The sequence below is a fragment of the Copidosoma floridanum genome, unplaced genomic scaffold (assembly GCF_036245765.1).
Source record: "Copidosoma floridanum isolate Cflo_tuat_1 unplaced genomic scaffold, Cflo_Japanese_pri ptg000030l, whole genome shotgun sequence".
Taxonomy (NCBI): Eukaryota; Metazoa; Arthropoda; class Insecta; order Hymenoptera; family Encyrtidae; genus Copidosoma; species Copidosoma floridanum.
Window position 1 is genome coordinate 10983085 of NW_028321907.1, and position 20984 is coordinate 11004068.

The 20984-nt window shown below is 39.6% G+C and overlaps 1 protein-coding gene across 4 annotated transcripts; it reads left to right on the forward strand.

Moving 5' to 3' along the window:
• Positions 1–263: 263 nt before the first annotated feature.
• LOC106636857 (heat shock protein beta-6) lies at positions 264–20744 on the forward strand. Of its 4 annotated transcripts, XM_014349393.3 has the most exons (5): positions 264–431; positions 517–768; positions 9965–10084; positions 10880–11075; positions 19700–20744. In XM_014349393.3, exons 2-5 carry the CDS (start codon positions 596–598, stop codon positions 19892–19894), a joined length of 684 nt encoding a protein of 227 aa, XP_014204879.2. In that variant the 5' UTR covers positions 264–431; positions 517–595; the 3' UTR covers positions 19895–20744. The 4 variants fall into 4 exon arrangements, with proteins under 4 accessions (XP_014204879.2, XP_014204878.2, XP_014204881.2 ...); XM_014349392.3 differs by having other exon boundaries at positions 264–768; XM_014349394.3 differs by lacking the exons at positions 264–431; positions 517–768 and adding an exon at positions 5676–5963.
• The last annotated feature ends 240 nt before the right edge of the window (positions 20745–20984 follow it).

The following is a 20984-nucleotide window of genomic DNA, read 5'->3' on the forward strand; positions in this document are numbered from 1 at the left end:
GCCCCGTGATGCGCCTCGTGAGGTACTACTGAGGCAGCCTCGTGAGGCCCTCATGAACTATTGAGGTAGCCTCTTTAGATTTCTGATCGGGAGTTGTTACTGTACAGCAGCTGCGTCGGTGGAGTCGAGCACACCGGAGACGCCCGAAGGTCCCCGAAGTTGGCGATCGACGCTGTAGGTATATTAGAAGCAGCGTCATCGGTAGCCAAGAAAGGGAGCTGGGGGGAGGGAGGACCGGTGCTTACTTAAGGGGCTGCTGCCGGCGAGTCGGGCTTATTCTCGCACGAGAGTGTGTTCACGAGAGACAACGCATACACGTATAGTTTTTCTCATACATACGCATACACTCGCGTTGGTTTTCTTTACTCGTTTTTGTACTTAATAACACAAGATATACCAAAAATTCTTGCCAGCCGGTGTTTTGAGCTTCTGTGAGACTAGTATACAATTTCATTGGTGCGACATAGTATATATATATACATATATATATATACATAATAATAATAATATATACAGTGCGTGAAAGCGACGAAAGGTGAAATCGAAGGGAGAGTATCAGAAAGAAAGGGAAGGAACAGCCGAGGGTAGGAAAAAAATGGCGAATCGCAACATTCCCATCAAACTGGGCGACTTTAGCGTCATCGACGGCGAGTTCTCGAGCATCCGGGAGCGCTTCGACGCGGAGATGAGGAAGATGGAGGACGAGATGTCGCGCTTCCGCAGCGAGCTCATGAACCGCGAGAACAACTTCTTCAAGAGCACCACCAGGTAAATTTTCTTTTCTTTGTTTTTTTTTTTTTTTTTTTTTTTTTTTTAATCCGAGCAACCACGTGCTTGATGCAAGGTTCTTCTACCTCCGATGCAGGGCAATCCAGTGGTATCTATGGTCCTTTGGGTTGTGATATGCGATCTAGCTGAACTTGGTGTTTGATAACGATTCCTCAAACTGTACAGTTTTGAAATGCTAATTAGTTGCTGTTGAAAAAAAAAAGTAATTTAGTCAGCACAATTCGAACAAAACTATTTCTTAATTATTTTAGTTCTCGATGCATATACCATTGCACTCGAGCGCACTTGGCTAATAAATCTTCTTCAAGACTATACGAGTAGATCGATCTCGCGAGCGCGTGTAACAAAGCATGCACTCTCTAAAGTCATTTCAGTGAAAATTCACTAATTTTCAGTGTATATTCACTAATTCGTTCAGCTATAAGTATGCAGCTGAAAATTAGTGAATATTCACTGAAAATGATAGTTTTTTTTTTTTTTAATATTTTACAGCCATTTTTTGAGAACTATGCCCTATAGGCTCTGCAATGCTGTGATACTATGCATTTACATGCTATCGTCATTGGCATAGTAAAAAACCGCCTCAGATTTAATTGTGACATCAATCACTTACACAGCAAAGGGGACCTTATTTTACATCCCTGTTGTTGCGGTCCAATAGAAACCAATAAAAAATTCATTGATTTTACAATGGGATTTTTCTATTAGTTTCTTATCGGTATTTGCATCCGTAAATCCAAATAAAATCCGAAATGGTCAAAAATAGATTTTCTATATCATTTATTATAACTAGGACATGATTGAACAAAAATAAATTGACAAATTTATGTCCTACCACCCGGATGGCAACACCAAAACGGGGGGACTAAAGTATTTTTTACAAAATTCTAATAAAAATTAATAACTAACTTTTCTTTCAATTTACATTTAAAATACTCTAATACACTGTATAGCTTTGAGTTCTATTATACTCACATGCTCACACCCAACTTCACCTACTTTTAAATCCTTCAGCAACACTATATTATACTAAAGCCACGTAAAGTTGGTGCACTTGGTGCTTGTCAGGCCGATCCACAAATGCATATTAACGTCGATACATACAAATACGTGAATATACGTTAAACACATACGAGACGTGTGCTTGCCTCGAATGCAAGCGGAACTCTAAAAACTTGTGTGTATTTAAATATATGAGTTCAGTGATTTTTACGCTGAATTTTCAGTGAAAATAATATTTAACTGATACGTCAGTTAATTTACACTAAATATTCAGTGAAAAATCTGTCCACTGACAAATTAGTGAAATTTTTCACTGAAATGACTTTAGAGAGGCAAGGAGGGAAAATCAATCTTCTTCCCGCGGGTTATAACTCACGAAACGAGAATCGGCTACTCCTTGAGAAAAAACGTATTCTCTATGGAATGCAAATCATGCAAAAAAAAAAAAAAAAAAAAAAAAAGATTAGGAACTCTCAAGCCGGCTTGGAGGAGATGATTGGAGAGCCGCGCTCTCAAGTGGCATAATTGAAAAACGCTTTTATAATTGTTCGAGATAATGTGTATTTGTATCACAAGGGGCTTGGTACTGATTTGTCAGCCGAGTATTTTTATACCATCCCATGCTTATTGAACTAATAATCAAACATTGAATCTTAAATCAATGTGCCGGCAGTGATGACGGACGGTATGTAAAGTGTATAGGTTCAAGCTTTTCGCGTCAATCGTAAAACTGAGATACGAGGGGTAATTAGCATCGTCGGGTTATTAAATTACAATTCAGGATGGTAGATTAGGTAGCCCCGATTCGTGAATACATTACTCGAGCCGATAAGTTTTTTTTTTTCTGTTTTTTTTTTTTATCGTTGCGATTATATCTTTCGACGTATTTCAAACGTAAAATAGTTTCTTTTTTTTTCCCTCGAGTAGCATCTCAAGTTTTCTTGAACGGTTGGTAAATCTTCCAATTCATTTACTCGATTTAGAAAAAAAGCTCGCCATCCATCGATTTCGAGGAGGGACTTTCCTCCAAAGGAAATACACTTTCGTACATACGCTCGTAAAGGACAAAAATATATACAGCCATCACAAAAAAAAAAAAAAAGGTTCGGAGCACCTGTCCGAAGGTCCGGCAAGTGTGTACGCCCCACACCCACTGCTACAGGTCGGTAGCAACAAGTTACGTATCACCTGTGTCCTATGTTTTTTCTTCTACCAGTCACAGTTGACGTAATACACTTTTTTCGGTCTTGAGAGAAAAAGAGGGTTGTTTTCGATGGATGACAAAGTCTTGGGGCTTTCATTGAAGGTCTGCAGTATTTTTTTTGTTTTTGGGAATCGTAGTGTATTTCATGAGCAATTAGATACGCCCATTCAAGTGTAATTTTTTTTTTTCAGCCTATTAATGTAAAAGCACTCGACAAGTGATTAAAGATAGCTTTTTCAATTGAAATGTGATACGAGATATCACGATAACGTATAGCCTTTTCAAATTTGGATGACCTCAGCACTGACGAGTTATCGAAATAGCGTGAAAAATGTCGATACCCGAGTTAACAATGTCCTCGATAAGCCACACGAGGAGGTTGGCTGACCCAAATTGTATCTTGATTTTTATTCACACCTCCGTAAAAAAAAAAAAAAAATCTGCATCATTGATACTTTTAATTGATAATCGTGTTAAGCGTAACGTTTTATTGAATTAAAATAGATACAATTTTAAACCGATAATTAATGAAGGCAAGTTTTTCCGTCATTAGTGATGTGTACACATAAACACACCCACAGACGTATACACACGCGCAAAGAGAGAAAATAAAATCCATTAGTATACACCCGAGTGCTGCAGGGAACACTGAATGGGAAGAGGAGGAGGAGGAGGATGAGTCATGTCGTGCCATGGGCAGCAGTCCCATAGAAAAAAAAGAGAGTTAAGGGACCTTGGCCGAACGAGCCAAGTCTCTCTTACAGTGTCTGCTATATACGTAGCGTGTAATGACAACAGGTCTGGTATTGAATTGCCGATCTTGCAAGTATATAGGCATAACGCGTGCCCTATATGTGCACGAGTGATTCCATGAAAAAATGTTTACAGTCGGGAGTCCTGCCTCAATTTATTGTCATTTCAGGTACATTTACAAAAAAATCTTTTTATCTTCAGGAGTATAAAACTATTTGTTAACCTAAAATACGCATTTAAAAAATTTTTTTTTACGTTTTTTTTTTTAATTTTTTTTTTAATTTCGGTAAACCATTTTTGTACTCTAGAGTTCCTGGGTGAGTTTAAAGTTTTTCGGGTAGCATTACAATTAAAAAAAAAAAAAGTTTTTTACTACTTAAATAGCCAGTTTTTTTTTCCAATCTTAATATTTTTTTTGTACGAGCTTTTTGTATAATTGATAAAAACGTCTTATTGATATAATTAAAAACAAAAGGGACTATATGGATTTTACGAAAACGTCCTAAATAAACTTCTTCTTTGTTTCGGTCGAGAAAACATGGCCTATCTTTTCACGTAGAAGCAGCTCTTTAAAAACCAGTACGAATAATTTTTCACGTTTTCTTGTATTTGTACGTATTGTAAATTTTCTTGTAAATTGTGTTTGAAAAGTGGCATCGTTTTGACTCAACTAACGAAGCACCTCGCGTGTGTAACGAAGCGCAGTGTACCACTTCGGAACTTTGCCGGCCGTTCGCTAATTGTCTCGCATTTGCGTGCGACTTTGTTATACACATCGTGTCACTCTATCCACAAGTGCACTTATACTCGAGTGTGCGGTATATACTTGTCGTTATTCCACCACAGTGAGGGTATTTATTTTGCAAAAATACATTAAAAAAAAAGAAAAAAGCCCATCCCCTGTAAAATAGTAAAAAAGGTTTTCTTGAAAATAACATCGGTCCGAGTCCTCAACTCTGTCTCGAAAAATATAAACGCGCCTTCTCTAACGCCATACGAAACCAAAGGCTCGCTGACATAACGCGCACCGGCTTTGCATAATACCCACACCAAACAGCGCGAAGCAATCAAAGAAAAGGAAAAAGGAAAAAAAACACCCACGCATTCACACACACACACAGACGCGGAAGCTGGTCGAAAAGCGGCGAGCGCAGCCATCGCGCGGTGAGATCACGTTTATTTCGGTTCTCCCCCCCCCATACCGCCAAACTCTAAATATATAACGTACCCCCGCGTGTGGTGAGTCTGTACGCAATAAATAGCGTGTATATACCCACCCGCGACGTATTCATCTCCCTGGCCCCGTTAGAACATCTGCCGCCCGTTTATATATATACTCACGTCGGCCTATCTAGCCCGACACCCTCGCCAAGGCCACGCGCTCATCTTTCCCTCCCAGCTCGTGTGTGTGTGTGTGGCTCCATAAATTTTGCCGAGTTTGCGTGTATATAGTTTGGAGGGGCGGTCTCTGGAAGGCCCATATATCTGTCGTTTCCATCCTCTCTGTCATCCGATACGTGTGCACAATTTTCTTGCGACAAAAATACGTATAAATGGACGATCAAAAAGACGTAACCACGACTCGGAATCTTTGGAATTTCCAATCTGACCTCTCCCGGGAGTTTTCTTACAACGCGGGCGTGTCTCTGCTCGAAAATTCCGTCCCCTCGGGCTCTCCGAGTCGTACAAAGCGTTGTTTTCCAAACAAAATAGAAACTCGCCTATGAATCAACAGAAAGAAAAAAAAATCATCCTACCGGACTCACCGGATCATCATCGGCTAAAAGAGACACGCGACAACGTATTAATTATTTACCGAAGAGGCGCTCGTCAGCGCGCGCTTTTGACGCATTACGCAATCATATCTCTCACACGTACAGGCAAAAGGGAGACACGAGCGTGTTACTCCCCCCCCCTTCCCGTCTTCATTAGAGTTCCTTCGATACGTCGTGCATATATATACGTGTACCCACCGCGAGGGGGTACGTACCACGTATCGGGTGTATTGGAGTATATATTATAGAAGAGGTATGTTTATGCTCCAGCGCGCCCGTTTTGCGCGCAGTCAATTTTCCAGTGTCACCGAGATACCAGCGGAGGAGCTGGAATTTCGTTGTTGATATTTTATTTCCTGCGAGTGAGTCGAATTTTTCTTCGAGATGACTCTGGACGAGGAGCTGTATCCGCCGCGCCACAAGACTGTGATCAAGTATCGGTATGTCGTTGTTTTTGTCCTTTTTTTTCTTTTTTTTTTTTTTTTCTTCGGGCTCTTTTGGCGACGTCGTTAAACCCAAAGATCATCCATAAATCATACACTTCCATGTACAATTTGCCCTTCTAAAAATCGTCAGATATTACCTTAATCTCGTGGTATCATCGAAACGCTTGAAAGTGCCATTGGCGTTGTTATTATCGTGGAGCGATCGGACAACAATCTCAAAGAAGCACTTACAACGAATCTTCTCTCGATATTATCTCCAACGCATGTTGATTGCCAATCGTGCACAATATCATTCAACACAGCTTCATCACATTATTATGCAACACAACAAACGCACTCCCAATAAACGCTATACACGTCGTAATAGTTTGTGAACGCTGATGAGAGAAAAAAATAATAAAAATGATAGAGAAATTTCAGAAAAAATTACCATTCCTCACCGTAAATTGGATGCAAGCTGGCAGAATAAGGAAAAATTATTGTTTTTGACATTAAAAGTGATTGTTTCATCAGTTTTTGGTTTGAAAAGTAAAAAATTCTATGCAGGAACGTAAAATTTGTTAACCGATCCTTTTAAGGTTTGCTGTTCCAGCATGGTAATTTTAACTGTTCTAACAATAGTTTTTACCATTGAAACTACAATTGTTATTGTTATTTCATAAATCTTTACTATTAAAAATAACAATTTTATCCTTTTTTGCCAACTTGCGTCCGATTTACTGTGCGTAATGGTAATTTTTGCCTGAAATTTCTCTATAATTTTTAGCATTGTTTCTCTCAGTGTAAAAAAAAAGAGTCAATTTTTCATTTTTACCTTTTCGACAACAAGTGTCATTGCCCATTGTCCCAATGTCAATCGCGAACTCGTACCGTAACAGCGTCTCCGCTGTGTGCGATAATCGTAACGAGGAAGGGAAGCCAATCACGCGTGTCGAGTCGTACAGAGCAAGGCGAGAGAGCGTGTAATTAAGGGTAAAAAAAAAAAAATTGACGAGATTACGCGGCCACCGCGCAGTGGGTGACACTTTGAATCGCCAATTGGACGATATCTATACGTCTGCGGTGCATCCAGCACACCCATGTGCACACTTTTATCAGTAATCTGAGATCAACTGCAAGCCTTTGAGGTATAATTAGTAGGCACATGTATGTATACCGGTTGTTGGTGTATGTTTTGTTGCAGGAAAAGAATGCCGTCGTCACACGGTTACGCAATATTCCGCGTGTGTGTATGTTAACATTGATGTTTCCTCTTTTGCCGCGTACGATGATGCGTATACGAACGAGACTGGTTTTCGCTACGGTGTAGGTGTATTTGTTTTTAACAAGTTACAAAGAAGTTAAAGTGTGAATCGAAGAACAGAGGTAAAGCTATTATTTTTCGAACGAGCATACAATAGAATACTGGCTCCTCTTATACATATGGATCGCTCCAAGTACAGAAGGGAAAAAAGGGGAAAAGTTCAATCCGTGCGAGTTTTTTATTTTTTCAGCTCCACTCGACGAAACAATGGGAACCATTGTACCGTTATACATTATACCCACCGATATATCGGCAAAGCAGACTCTGTAATCCACCTGTCCCGTATCGACGCCAAATCGAAAAAAAGCCATGTATCCATCCCGTGATATTTTACTTTATTCTATCCGTTAATTAGATGCCAAAAAAAAGGCTTTCCAAACAATACCCCACAGTTTTCGTGACTCCACTGCACCCATGGCCCAGACAATCGAGGGCACATTTTCCACGTACACTCCGAAAATTTATATGTATATATATATCTCTGTGCAAGTTAAGAGGCGCACGAAAAGGTAAGAGCGCAAGAGCCAGTGGGCCGTTAATGCTCGCGTGACTCGTGGATGGACGAGCTTCGCTGCTCCTCTTGACCTTTTACAAGCTCCGCTCTTTCTCTCTTCGGTACTTGATACTCTCTGTAGTACATACCGTGGCTCGCAAATTATCTCGGATTACAGCTGCACGAAACAGGCAGTCCGATTGAACTTGGGAGCTTCGTTTATAATTAAACGATCTAAAAGTATCTCCGTCGAAACTGTGCATATAAGTATACAGTGGCTCTTGCACGGGCTTCTACTCGGTTGCGTTTCTCGAATCGCTTAGCTGGCAGATATCTTAGGAACGATGCAAACCCAAGACAAAAAGACGATGGAACGGCTCCAGCGGGGTAAATTTATCGCGTCTCGCGGTTCGTTTGCCGATTTTTACATGACCACTGCGAGCCACGGCGCCTCCTTTTATTTTAATCACCAAGGTTACCTCTCTGGTGATGAATTGTCAAGTCCGGCTGTGTATTTTCAGAAAACAAAATCGGCCAAACCGATTCGTTATAGTTACGTGCAGGTGAAATACGCGAACAATGGTACCGTACATGTGGATCCTCGTGCCACAGTTACCGTGTAATTTGATAAAGAAAACTACTTCCGTCTAATATAAAAAGACCTTTGGCATCGAAAACAACAACAACAATGGCACCGCACACGATCCGCCCTACGAATCGGTCTCTCGGACATTCTTTCATCCCCTTCCCGAGTTGCTCAATCCTCGCGCGGATAAATATATATACTCGCGTCGCAATGACAAAGGCACGCGCCAATCAATCCATACGCGGGGCATGAGGAAGGCATCTCGGGGCCGGAGGTCGGCGACCGAAAGTCGCTTCCGGTCGTTCGACAGTTGATGCGATGGGCTCGCTTCCTCCTCCGCCTCGAGTCGGACTTAGTGTCTATTTCAAGCTTCGTCTATTCTCGTCCACTTTGTAAGGTGCCTTTGTACATCTCCGATGTCCTTAAAACAACTAAGACGTTGGTATATCCTAGATGCGAGGACTCCTTGCTCTGGACATTTGCCGATCGCAATAATCTAAATGAAGTCACTGTAGGTAATATTTTCCACGAGAATCGAGAACCCTCGATGAGTCTCTTATTGTGCAATAGGTGTGCCAAGTTACAGGCTATCACATCTGCAACAGTGCAAAGAAAACGTGCCGACGATGCTTGCCTGTCGCTGTGTGAGCTTTTTTTTGCTTGTCGATTGAAAATTAAAGACAACTTTTTTTTTTTTTTTTCTTAGAATTGTTTTGTTTCGGAGTTGCATTCGTTTCAGTTGCTGGTATAACGTGTGCTGTTGAAGCAACGTTAGTTTTCATTTGAGACACGGTTAATGACACTACAATAGCTTTTGTGTTTTAATACAAAGGTTTTAGTTTACCGCGATTATACAGTTACAATTTTTCACATGATTACGTAGTTTAGTTTCTTATGTTATCAATTGAAAAGAAAAAAATTTAATTCAAAGCATATATTAAAAGATATACGGGCAGAGTTGGGCGAATTTTTACGGCAATAAAACGATATCAATTAATGTTCATCAGATGCAATACATTGTTGACTTACACGTAGTTAGATAAATTAGGTACCAAAGTGTTATTAACAAAGTTAGCGGTCGAATTGATGATTTATTTGTATTTACTGTTTGTTTTTTCTCATAAAAACAAATTTTTTTGGGCCTTCATGATTAAGTCGTGTTGCTTAAATAAATAAATATTTCCAATGATTCTTTAACTTATTTATAGAAAAAACATTTTCGTAATTCCTTCATAACATGCAATAACGTTTTTCTAACAAGAATTCGCCCGACTCTTCCCGATTGGCGCTACGCAATGCCATGACAAAAAATAATATTGTTACATTGCCATACAATTCAGCATGAGAGATACGGCTATAATTGTATCTCCTGATGTATTCTACTGTGCAACAATACTAATCTAAACTTGATTAATCGCATCTATCGACGGGGCCAATTAACCAACTCTCGGCACGTGCGTGTGGGGGACAAATGGCCTACAAAACCAAACCACCACCACTGAAAAAAAAAAAAAAAAAAATTGCACTAACACCACTACGAACGCCACCAACGACTGCTCGTGCGCTTGCATACCTCTAAAAATCTAAAATCAAACTCGATCGAAAAACAAAAGTCGACACCACACGAGTACCAGCGAGCATCGGACTTCCACGACTTCCAAGACGGAGAGCAGCGCTAGTAGTACGGGCGACGGCTCGCCCAATCTGAGATCGGCCTTCGACACTTTCAAAAGGTGATACTTAATGATGATGATGCAGATGTACAACCCCCGGCATACATAGATAGAAAAAGTTCCAGTGACTTTTTGTGTTCGTGTAGCTTTTTTTACTGTACATGATTATAGTTGTACACTTTTTTAGATTATCTTCACTAGACTCTCTTTCACCAGCCATTCCCCTGCAACGCAGAAATTATCGCAGCACGAAACAGCATCTGATTTTGCTTCTTTTTTTTTTTTTTTCATTTTTTTTTCCGCCATTCATGCTTCGTTTATCAGTCGCACAGGAGCATTCGTTCGACCCAAGAGATATCCTTTAGTTGGTGCACTCCAAGACTAGTAATTGTTTTTCTTTTTAGCGCATCGTCACGACACCCGCCACACTGCACACCGACTTTGTTTTTACTGTGTCACAAAACTGCTTGTTTTCTTTATTTTTTATTTAGCTCTAGTATCAAGATCAAAAAAGCTCGACTGTACATAATACTTAAGTTTATTAGTTGTACATGCGTTACCGTAGTTCTGATCGATTTTCGAGCAAAGCCAAACGAAACCCAATTGTCTGCGCTTTTTTCGAAAATCAATCACCTCAAGCTCGACAATTGGGGTTCATAAAAACGATAACAAAAAAAAAAAGTTATTACATCATGTAGCATGTAACATTTTTCGGAAGCACGCCTCACGTACGAACGACACTTCATCTCCAAATCGCGCGATTGAAAAAAAAAAATAAAATGAAAAAATAAAAAAAATAAAAAAATGAAATAAACGGATGAATTCGATAATAAAAATATTGACGTGTGATTGCAGCTCGACAACCCAACAGCACACATCGCAGAACAGCTCGCTGAGCCCGCAAAATCACGACTCGTCGACCTGGTTGGACGGCCTAAACAGCCCACTGATCCAGGACGAGGGTGACAACAAGTGCCTCAAGCTCAGATTCGACGTTTCCCAGTACACGCCCGAGGAGATAGTCGTCAAGACCGTCGACAATAAGTTACTCGTAAGTTATTGTTTCTTTAGCTTTTCTTTTTTTTTTTTTTTTTTTTTTTTTTTTTTTTTTTTTTTCTATTGGCACCCAATGATTTTCCGATGCTCTCTTTTAACAAGTTTCGCAATTGTTCACTCGGAGGTAAGTTAGTCAATATGCTCCTTATTCAACCCTTTAAAACTGAATCACCGAACTGAAAATTAATTCTACTAATTCTCCATTGAATCATGTTTAGTTAACTGTACTTTAGATAAATATTATTAACTAGTGCAATAATACTGTCAAGTCAGTGACTGGCTATACGATCGAGAAGTAGGTAGTCTTTCAAAAAGAGTAAAAATTACTAAATTTTATCGGTGAATCAGTAAACATCCACTAACGTATCCATAACGTAAACTCATGCTATTCTCATCTCTTCTTCTTCTATACGCCAACACGAAGACATATTAGTAAAACGCGAGTTTGCTCTTGCTTATATAATACACACTTCACGCGCAAAAGTCAGAGCCTCTGGTTTTAATGAAACCCTAGTTTCACGACTATTTGTTGCAACATCCAGTGCCTCTCGCTGTCTGCGCTTTGGGCATCGTCTCGTAAATCGGGTCTTTTAACAGTTATTATGCGAAGGGTATACATGTAATACCATTTTCACATTTTATAATTTTATCGGAGCGTTACATTTAATTTGGCTATCGAAAAAGAGCATCGAACACGTCGCGCGATCCAAGCACTAGAAACGAGTGCATAAAAATAGCAGTGTCGCACGGGCGAGGCTAATTTTAGATACCTGCGAGACCTTGCTACTAGTTCTTTGAACTACATTTTGGCCCTCCTTTCTGTGAGTGCTATGCAAGTAATGCCGGTTGTTTTACTTTCGGCGATTCTACAAAAATCAAAGTCAAAATTAAGGAAAAAAACATGTCATGATCGATTAGACATCAATATCAATTGAATTTTTTTTTTCTCATTTGTGGTAAATAATAAAATTTAAGTATAGCGAGTCGATGAAACGTATTGAGTAACATTTCATAGTATTATTATTATTATTATTATATAACAAACCAAGAATCGAGTGGTCGAAGAAACAACGAAAATTTCCCTTTTCTCATGCCACACGCGATCATTGTGTACCATGTAGCGCGCCAGCTGTGTCTGCAGCATTACACCCCCGGCGATGCCGACTCCCGAAATAGTCCGACTCTGAAAATAAATTTAACCGCTCACGCTTCTGTCATGTCGACGCGCCACGGAATAACGCTGGTACAACGGATGAAAGATCGGATGAAATTCTTGCCTTCCAAACGGCGAAAAGAAGAATGCACGACTCGGAAACGGGGCGGGAAAGTGTGGCACAATGAGAAAAACAATTTTTAGGAGAAAAGAAAAATGCAATCAGAAGCACTATACTGTACAACCGATTTATTACCGATATATCTCCATCCGAAGAAAGACCGAGGAAGCACACATCTGAAATTCAAAAGACGTAAACACACACACGCATTGTTCGACCTTATGTCGTCTTCTACAACGTCACGATCGGTACTGCAGCTGCGAGCAGGACACTGTACGTGAGGAGGGTTCGTTGGCTTTGGGTCGCTCGTATTGTATTACTTGCATCTACCACAGATGATGCCATTTTCCTCCACATGAATAAAATCATACGCCTACCGATCTTTTTTATAACCTTAAAAATCGGATGTCCATTTCGAAGTTTCATTGGTTTATACGTCCAAGTAAGCGAATAAACTGTCGGTGCTTTTTTATTTATATCCATTGGAAAAATAGATCGGTGGGATACGCGTGCGGAAACTGGGTCGTCATAGGAGAGCCGCCTGGAGGAGGAACCAGGGGATTCCCCGGCCTTCTGGTAGGGGTAAAAGTTCTACGAATTATTTCCGATCTAAAAACAGGGGGTAAGGGATAGAGTGCTTCATTCAATTTTGGGGCACATACCTTTGATAAAACAAAAAAGTGTCCACGCGTCCTTGACACTCGATTTAATGAGGTACGTATGTAAAAAATGTATACACGAGAAAGTGCGTCATTTGGCATGATTAATTGCTACGACTTTCCTGTGTGAGCGAGATTCTATATAACTTACGGACTTTTTGTTTTTCACGATGATCGCAGATAAAAAATGGCACTTGGTAGTGGAGGGGTAGCCGAATCAAAGCCGGTTTTCAGGTTGCCATTTCTTGCCTTATGTAAGCCCAAGTAGCACCGGCTGGGAGGACGAGTGACGTTTTATTCCAACTTGGTCAAGGTTCGCGAGAAGCGAGTCCGATCCTTTTAAAGGATTTGTGTCCCGAGGACACGCTGCTGGGGGAGCAAAAAAAAAAAAAAAAAGAGAGTATGGAAAAAACGGGCTTTTCGGACTACCGAGCCGAGTCATGGGAACGACGAGGCTCCTCTCTTTCTCGACTGTCCTTTTAAGGAGCACTTGACCGCGACGTCGATGGTCCTTGTTTGCTGGGATGGTAGTGTTGTGGCACTCTTATTTTTTTTTTTTTCTTATCTTTTAAAGAGTTTTATTTGTTTTGCCAAATTGAAAGAGTTTGTCTTTTACATCTACTTGGTTACACTTTTTACTTTATGATTACTTTGTTAACTCAATTGCTAGGAAATATCTTTTATGGTCCCATTTTTTATGATAAAAATAAATCATTGACGCGAATTCACGTTCCCTTGACCGGTGACGTCAATCACCTGGTTTTTGGCGGTTTGCAAAAAAGAAATGTCCCAACCAACCCACTATATGGGCCAAAATCCGTTCGAGCCAATTAGCACTTGAATAGCGTCACAATTTTGAAGCTCCGCGATTTTCTGATGCCGTACACTCTCGTATAATCATTATTGTCATCTCTCTCCCGACCGAGTGCGTCCTGTTGCGAAACTTTCGACGCGTGGGAGTCGCTGAAAGTTGAAATTTATATTTATAGCTCCTCTGTTCGCGAGCGCGGCTCTTTATTTTCGACGAAGCTCCGGTGCACGGAGTACATGTACAAGGAAGACGGCGCAGTCGATTACGAAGCGATGTTTTTTGCTCTTGCGTCGGATTAAAAATGATATACATGGACCAACTTTATTTACTTATTTTTTCATGTACTTTGTAAAATGTCAGGGGCTAATTTTTATTGACCATATACGATAATGCGTACCGTTCCTTGGGTCTGATTTTCATATACGGTATACGTGTTAAATAAACCTGTAGGAGTCATCATCACACAATGTTGATGCTAAAAGAAATGTCCGAAGTAAGTGTGCCACAAACTAATTTCTTCCGCGCCCGAATCAAATAATTACTAATCTCGCGTGGTCGCAATCAAGAGGCTGTTTTGAGAGGGCGATTGTTAAGTGGATGTGCGCTTTTTGCGGAATCGCGAGAAAACGGGGGTGTAAAATTATTCTCGCGGAGCATAATTGTTCTGATGACATGGCTCGTGCGTCTTTGAAGCAATTATCATAAACTCGACGACGTTTTCCTCGTTATATCGTATCCACCACATATTCTTCCAGTTGCGCATGCGAATTATTCCTCCTGCCCACTTTTTACCTCGCGTGGTTCCGTCTCGATAGGAATTTTTTGTAATTTTTCATAGTTCCAACTGAACGCACAACCCAAAAAAAGGAAAACCCTTCGCGCCGTGCCACACCTGTTTTTCCCCGTTAAAAGAATTCTACAAGCGTAACCCGAGCGGGCAAAAATACCCGAGTGGCGAGGTCGCGTTACCGCGCTCTTGGATTACATTAAGGTAGCCAGCAAGTAAGAAACAAAATAAAAAAAAGAAAAAATAAAAGAAATGGGTGCGAGGAGCAGAGAAGTAACACAACAGAGAGACGGTGGTGGCGGCGATCTCGCGCGGGCGGTTCTAGGATTACAGGCGCCTCGGACTCTGGCGCGCGCGACCCCCTTTTTACGCTTGCAAACGCTAGTACGGGATCGATAGAGCTTGGCTGGGTCGTGAGTCGATAATTTTAAGTACTTTTTCCCTTGTTAACTTGTACGCATGCCTTTTTTTGGTAGAACACGTTTGTTGGCCTTGATTACATAGCCTAATGATCCCCCATCCTGGTGGACGCACGGCTGTACAAATACATATAGAAAATCGTGTCCCATATATGACATCTTTTTCTTTTTGCCGTTTTCAAGATACTATATAATACAAACATGTGTGCGTCGTGCTGAGTATAGTCATTTACTGGCATAATACAGATACGCGTGAAAAAAATGAAAGAACAGGAATGTCGTCTGTCTTAAAACTAAGCAAACAACCTCTTTCAACTTTTTTTTTTTGGACTCTCGCTCATGCCTTTTGAGGTGCTATTACTTTTGGTATTTCGACACTTGAACTGTACGGCTTAACTTTTCATACATCGTTACTACACTTTTTTTTTTTTGTATAAAGTCCAACGTACACATAAATCCTCGTATTGAATTCACTTCGGATTCGTCCCAACCAGTGATGAGTCAACCGCCGTACGTGTCCGTTGTGCTTGTATACACACACCTCTAAACAACAAATGCTAATTCCTCTCAATCGTTGAAATGTACGCAAAGTAGGTACAAGCTTTTCCACTCTTATCTCGAGCTAGTCGAGTACGCAAAAAGTTCCCCGCTTTTGGCAACAGCACTCGATATTTTTCGAGTACTGGTGTTGACGCAATGGACTTGTCGGCAGCTGTAAATATTTTCGGTACTCCTCCTCGCGGTAATTTCATTTGTTTTCATAGTAGCTGTCGACCATTGCTCAAACATAGTGTATATAAATGTTATCTTTCATTTCTGAATAATATTATTCATACCCGTTCACTCGAAGAATGTTAGTACCTTATGGGTACAGTTACCTTGAGAGAGGGTTGAATTTTTTTGACCCTATAAGAATCATTTTTTTCTTTTCTTTTCATTCAAAAACTGTTTTAAAGAGTAAGATACTCTCGACGTGAATTGTATATCGTACATCGACAAAATTAATTGTCAGCACTCAAGAACGTGGTCTAAAACTACCCCTCACAAGACACGAACAAGTAACCTGAGGTGTAATAATGCACCTGTACCTCGACACGTGTACACGAGAGCACCAAATTTTCACAGAGATTTTCCTTAGAGGCACCATTTGGTTGTTTCTAAGGCTGCCCAAAAAATTAACATGCGACTGTATATGCACTGCAACGTAAAAAAGTTTCGAGCGCACGGCTCATGCGAAACACCGACATGTTGGCAGTTTACCCTTACGTAATGCAATTAGGATCGCGTGGCTATGAATATACAGGCATGCTATTACACGTGTATTCGTACGGATATACCTCTACTACGATAGGTTTGGCAAAGGGTTGATGCTCTTTTATTATACTTTGCTGCTTTGTTTTCGATTGATTTTACATTAAGTTGATACATGTGAGTTAACTATTCACATACATGGACAAGTACTTTTATGCGAGATCGCTGGTAATCAAATTATAGTTTCATCTTTCGAGGAGACGATATAAAAAAAAAAAAAAAAAAAAAAAAAAAAAAAAAAAAAAAAAAAAAAAAAAAGAAAAATAACCCTGTGTGCCAAGTTACGAAAAACACGTAGCATACAAAAGTGTATGAAGCACATTTCTGATACTCTAAAACGTTTTACGACGACATCAATTTGCATGCATGATATTGTTCATGTTATGTATGCTCAAAAAGCAAACAGTATTAAAACACCGCAGAGTCTCAAGATCAAACGAAAAAAAAAAAAAAAAAAAAAAAAAAGATCGATTCGCCAGACTGATTTGTCCGCAACTGTGCTTACTTTTTTTTAAAATTGTCAAACAGAGGATACAACCGTACAATAGATTCTCCGAGAAAAATGCATAATACAACGCGCCTGCATTTTGCCCCGTCGTTACATTAGTTCGTCCGCGTTAGCACCTCCGCGTGCCCATTGTCGACTCTTCGAGAGCCACGACACCGATGATGAAATCCCTCGTTTGTCAACGCGAATTGTCTATCTATGCGGACGTAATTAACAACCCGCGTTACCTTGGGCGTGAGTATAGATCGACATGTTGGTGTACACGTTGATTCAGCTGCCAGAAAATTCGACCCCGCACCTTTCCTCAATATTTCCTCGCGTGAATATCACCTTCGTTCGTGTGATGTGGGCTCTTAGAGCCCATGGGTCCCCCTTTTTTAATATTGACGCCCAGGCATGGCTTACTAGCGTTTCTTTTTCTTTTTTTTTTCCTTTCACTTTTCACAAAGTGTGGGAGTACAAGTACGAGCTCTTTTTGGGTGGGCTTTTTTTTTCTTTTCACGTGCTAGGCGGTTCTCGATCCTTCTCTCAATCTCTCCTCTCGATTTGGTTGCGTTACACATGTACGTAATATACTCGTGCGCGTCGCAGCACACGTGTTTCATTATTTTCGTGCGTGAGTCATGCTCCCTCGCGCATACGATTATACGACGGCAAATCGCTGATGTGGGTGTAGTTGAATATATCTGATACGTATCTTTGACGCTTCGTACGTGCATATACGTATAGGCGCGTAGGCGCGTTAATCGTCACTGTGTATGTATATATAAATGCCGACGTGTGTCGCGTTGGGTGTTCGGTTTACCGGTGTGTGGAATAATAAGAAGCCTTAAGGTGTTTTACTCGCGGATAGGTGATTGGTTTTTGAAAGTTTTTTCTATTTTTTTTTGTTTTTTTTTGTTTTCCGCGATGAGAAAAACAACTTAATCAATACAATATTTTCAAATGGCTTTTGATAAACAAGGGTACTACATTTTGGAATAACATGGGAAATTTCACGTGAAATCACTATCTCGAATTGCTTTTTCTCGACTATATGTTGTATAATTTTCGGGACAATCGGGTAATGAGCCCTATTACGCTGCACCCGAGAAACAAACAAAAACAACATTCGACGAAGTGGTATCGATCGGCGGCCACAAGTTATACAACATACCGTATAAGGGAGCGACTTTCCTTCCGTATACTTCCACCGTTCACGCAACCTTATGACGATGGCAGTCCTCCGAGTATACCGTATCGTATAAGCTCAGCCCTTTCTGACGCAAACGTGTTGCCAACACCAGCAAGTCACCGTAACCCACTTATACGTTGCACGTGGTTTGGTCAAGGACTCTCGGATATACGCGCGGTGTGTTTCCAATATTCAGAAAAGTAGTTCTACAATTTTTTATAATTGAAATACTTTAGTCAATATGTAGTTAGGGTTAATCGGTATTTTTCTGGACAATTCTAGCTGTCAGCGAGGGGTACTTGTCAAAATTGCTTTTCGACACTACCCGTCCATTAGGCCGATTTGGAAATTATTATTTCTATCCTATGATAACTAAAAGCAGTCGAGTAATGGTTTTCTGACGTTAATAACAAAAAAACAAAAAAAAAAAATTATCCATACTTCACATTTTTATATACACATTAATAAGGCCTCAATCATGTAATAAGTGTTATAAACACACACGGAGTTTGAGAAAACAATAGAAAATATTAATAGTACGTACACACTAGTACATGCGTGGAAAGACGCGTTATCATAGCTGCTTCGAGATCAGATCTGACGTTATGATGTACGGTTTATTTTTTTTTTTTATTTATTTTTTTTTTTTATAGTCCACCGACCTCGATTGTACATACTTATATAATGAACTTTTAAACTGGGTTAGCTTAGTCTCCCTCTCTTCGAACGCACATGTATTGCACCATCGTAAATGTAAATTTTGCAAGAAATAACACTTTTCGATCGCAGGCTATAAAATTTCACGAATGATGATAATTACAAGGTCGCGACCAGCTGAACGAACACACTCGAGTGAGTCTCAAACGGAGCACTACTTTGATGTATGTACATCTCACAGGTATGCGCTTGAAAACAAAAATTCGCTGAGATCACTGGACAAGTGTCACATGCATGTTTATACATGAACCGCAGAGGCAGATAATAATAATTCTCGAATTTTTCGAGCAGAACAAAAAAATGAGTGTAATGTTACCGCAGTAACAAAAAAAAAAGAGAGCTTAATTGACTCAGCTGCTCGTTCGCAGGGGTGTTAAATCGATTGGTCTTATTACCAGCAGGACTTGCGAGGAAAAAAAAAATTGTGTGCACGTACAAAATTCGGTTCGATATTGCGATCATCGTTGGCCTGGGTATAGCGAGGAAAAGTTATAGTGGCCTAATGACAAGGGACGAGGCAACACGAATTTCATTGCTTATTAACCCTAGCAGTAGTACCCCAATAGTTGACAGTTACAAATGATTGTAATCTAAAGCTTTCTATTTGATAAAAGTTTACTCAAAGTTTATTAACTAAAAATTAAAAATACTCATATCTCAGGTTCAAACTAGAAATAATACGGTTTTTTTTGACCAGACATAAAATTAAAAATAAATGTGATTAAAGTTTACTCTTTTGTGAGTCACGCAATCAATTGACATAAAAATAACGTCATTGATTTTGTATTAGAATAACTATTCAATTATTATTTTCAGAGATATTTTTGAAAAAGAAACAACGACAAAAATATAATATTTCTGTAACAAAGATGCAAGTGCTCTTGCATTTTGTATGCCGAATTAAAAAACAAATTATTTCTGAGAACGTAACATTGAAATCGAAAATGTTTGATTTTCAGGTACACGCCAAGCACGAGGAGAAGACAGACACAAAGTCCGTGTACAGGGAGTACAACCGTGAATTCCAGCTGCCCAAGGGTACGAATCCCGAGACCATCAAGTCGTCGCTCAGCAAAGACGGTGTCCTCACCGTTGAGGCCCCACTACCCGCCCTCGGCCAAGGCGAGAAGCTCATTCCCATCGCGCACCACTAGACCTCATCGACCATCGGGAGCCATTACACGTCTGACGCTTCAAAACATTATAATTTCGATCGGGACGCTTGATGCGTGACGCACAACAGATATAAATATATATATAAATATTATTGCGACATTCATTAATAGGTACAAAAGAAAAAGAACAGAAATACCAGATCTGCAAATCTGCAGGAGTTTTTTTTTTACATACACACATGCTTATACGCATAATAATGAGACGTTGTTATCCTTACATTTCAACCGAATGTAATCAAAAAGGTATTACCTGAATGTCTTTTTTTTTTCTTTTTTCTTTCTTCTTTCATCGCCTTGAAATCCATCTGCCTCGGTGCCAAGCTTTCGCAAGAAGCAATGTACTATGCAAAACTATCTCATAAGTGCTCGACTTCTGAACACAATTTTGCCTCGCCAGAATAGCTATGTATATTTTCACAAGTACAAATTATATATTTTGCTACGAATAAATAAATGAAAAAAGAATAATAATAATGATAGTGTGAAGGAAGCGAAAAGAGCTGATGTGTATCTCTCGTTTTTCTTCTCTCTTACCGTGCCTTGCGAAATTTTTCGAATCTAGTGCCGTGCTTTTGTCAAAACGCATGAAAAAAGCTTTGTGGCTTTATAAAAAAAAAAAAATACCTGATGATTTATCATAGTTAGTGTTTATTTTGTGCAATTTTACCATGAAAAAACAAAGTAAATTTTTGTAAGTCCATCATTGGTTGATTTTTTAAGAAATTATCACGTCAAAAAGTGTGAGGGTGACCGGGGGCGATATTGTGTCTTCAAGTAACAACAATCAGATGAAAAGAAAAAAAAAAAAAAGAAAAAAAAAGAAATGAAATAAATATAGAAGTAAAAAAGAAAGAGGGGAGTATTTTTGTTATTTGGCGAAATGCATAACTGCAGATATATACAACAATTGTAATTGTGGAGCGCGTACGTGAGCTTTTTTATTTGATAAAAAAAAAGGATTGTAAAGAGTACCTATATATTATATATGATATTAAACGAAGACGACGATTAAAGAGTTGATGGTTGTGGATTATTTCAACGAAGGTGGAGAAATTGAAGAAAAAAAAAT

Bases quoted from the DNA above. Each gene is read 5' to 3' on its own strand.
- LOC106636857 (XM_014349392.3), top strand. From the start codon at position 596: ATGGCGAATCGCAACATTCCCATCAAACTGGGCGACTTTAGCGTCATC. The intron at 769-9,964 runs GTAAATTTTCTT...GAAAAACAAAAG, and splicing joins TTCTTCAAGAGCACCACCAG to TCGACACCACACGAGTACCA. The intron at 11,076-19,699 runs GTAAGTTATTGT...TTTGATTTTCAG, and splicing joins CCGTCGACAATAAGTTACTC to GTACACGCCAAGCACGAGGA.